General features: G+C 33.8%; 1 protein-coding gene across 3 annotated transcripts in view; it reads left to right on the top strand.

Moving 5' to 3' along the window:
- Positions 1-2289, top strand: part of BLOC1S5 (biogenesis of lysosomal organelles complex-1, subunit 5, muted) — a 77361-nt gene that overhangs the window by 9688 nt on the left and 65384 nt on the right. The window contains exon 3 of one of the 3 annotated variants that reach the window (XM_011989628.1): positions 786-888. The exons of the other annotated variants lie outside the window; for them this stretch is intronic. Within the exon in view, the coding sequence (XP_011845018.1) occupies positions 886-888 (3 nt within the window). The 5' untranslated portion in view covers positions 786-885. The remainder of the gene's footprint in view (positions 1-785; positions 889-2289) is intronic. 3 annotated transcript variants of the gene reach the window in all.

Genomic DNA, 2289 nt, shown 5'->3' with positions numbered 1-2289 from the left:
AAACAAACGAAAACAAAACAAAACAAAACAAAAAAAAGAAAATTGTAGAAGCAAGGAAAGAACAATATACCTCATAAAAGGAAAAACTCAGAAATGGTCAGGTAAAATAATTCGCAAAAATAGAAGGTAAGGTGAAAGAATTCAGGAAAAAGAAATTTAAAAACATGTCAGAAATGAAAACTAAACTAAAAGGAACACGAGTGAATAAACAACTGAAGAGTCTTTAAGTGAAGTTGAAAATTGAAATGAAAAATTGAAATATGTGTGATAATGAGCCACTAGAAAAGAAGACCAAAGCAATATAATAGAGCAAATATAAAATATAAATATAAAAACTAGGAGTCAATAAAACTTTCTTGAAGTACAATACTACTAAAATTATATTGAAGGGCACACTACATTCAGGGAAAATTAACCCAGAACAGACAACACTAAGATAGTTAACAATAAATCTATTAGACTTTATAGAAAAAAGTCCTTTGGGCATCCAGACAAAATGGCTAAGTCCTTTATAAGGGCAAGAAAACGCAGTTGTTAACAGATGTATCTGTCTCATGCCAGAAGACAACGGAATAACAGCCAGGGGTTTTATATCCAGCCAAACTGACCCCCAGGTACAGGAACCACAGACTATTAGGTCACGCAAGGACTCTGGGATGATTGTTCCAATGAGCCTTTCCTAAGGAATCTGTTATACAACAGAATGAATTTCAGCTAACCAAAATGATTAGAGAGACTTCTACCTAACAACAGTGGGTAAGCGTTCAATATATATTTACTTTCAGAATTAAGACTAAACCGTAGTTAAAGGCAGACAGTGTAATATCCAGTGGCTCTGTGTTCTGACAGTGAAGATGTAGTGTAACTATCAGAAAATAGAAGGAAATGGTGAGCGTCTATGAAAAGTAGGATTTCCTTACCGATTGCCTTGTAAATATTAACTGGAAGTAAAAGGATGCTGTTTCAAATTGGATCCCGAAAAGGAGGGAAAAGCTGGGAAAAGAGAAGATTAACACCTAATATTAATATTGCTAATAAGTAAGGAACCAATAAACAGTCACCCAAAAGATGAAGGTGTTATATACAAAGTTATATAAAGTATAGGTTGGATGTCCCTAATCAAAAATTCCAAAATCCAAAATGTTCCAATAAGCGTTTTCTTTGAGCATCATGTTAGCATTCAAAAAGTTTTGAATTTTGGAGCATTTCAGATTTTGGATTTTCGAGTTAGGGATCTTTGATCTGTGTTAATATAAACATAACCATGAGAACAAGAACACCAACTTTTCTAAATAACAAAAAGATGCACCAAAAAGAGAAAACAAAGATCACATAGAGAAAGATTTTATATGTATATTATGTATGTGTGTGTGAATTTGACTCATGAAATAAGAAAAGTCTGTATCACGTTTCTGTTTAAGAAAGGTAATTTAAAAGTATGTACAATATTATTGGTATATTTCAGAAATATTGTGGGTTTGGTTACAGGCCTCTGCAATGAAGTGAATATTGTAATAAAGCAAGTTAAACAAATTACTTGGGTAACCAATTAATAGAAAAGTATGTTTATACTGTAGTCTTTTAAGTTTACAGTAGCATTATGTCTAAAAAACAATGTACATACCTTAATTTAAAAATACTTTCTTGTTAAGGCTGCTAATAATCTGAGCTTTCAGCAAGTCATAATCTTTTTGCTAATGGAGAATCTTGTTTCAACGTTAATGGCTGCTGACTGATCAGGGTGGTGGTTGCTGAAGGTTGGGGTGACTGTGGCAATTTCTTAAAACAACAATCAAGTTCCCACATCAACTGACTCTTCCTTCTACAAAGATTTCTCTGTAGCATAAAATGCTGCTTGGTAGTGTTTTACCCACAGTCGAAGTTTTTTCCAAATTTCAGTCTTCTCAAACCCTGCTGCTGCTGTATTAACTAAGTCTATATAATATTCTAAAACTTTTGTTGTCATCTCAATAGTGTTCACAGCATTTTCAACACGTCTTTCTAAGTGTAATCGTTTCTAGCTTTTGATTAAAGTGAGAGTTGTGTGACTCTTCTTTACTTGAACTTGTAGAGGCCATTGTAGGGTTATTAATTGGCCTGATGTCACCAGGAGTAGATTCCATCTCAAGAAACTGCATTCTTTGCTTATCCATAAGAAGCATCTCCTCATCTGTTCAAGTTTTATTATGAGATGCAGCAATTCAGTCACATCTTCAGGCTCCACTTCTTTTTTTTTTTTTTTTTTGAGATGGAGTCTCGCTGTGTTGCCCAGGCTGGAGTGCAGTGGCG

Source organism: Mandrillus leucophaeus, unplaced genomic scaffold (genome assembly GCF_000951045.1).
Source record: "Mandrillus leucophaeus isolate KB7577 unplaced genomic scaffold, Mleu.le_1.0 Scaffold36, whole genome shotgun sequence".
NCBI classification, from domain to species: Eukaryota; Metazoa; Chordata; class Mammalia; order Primates; family Cercopithecidae; genus Mandrillus; species Mandrillus leucophaeus.
This window is presented reverse-complemented; position numbering and strand designations above follow the sequence as displayed.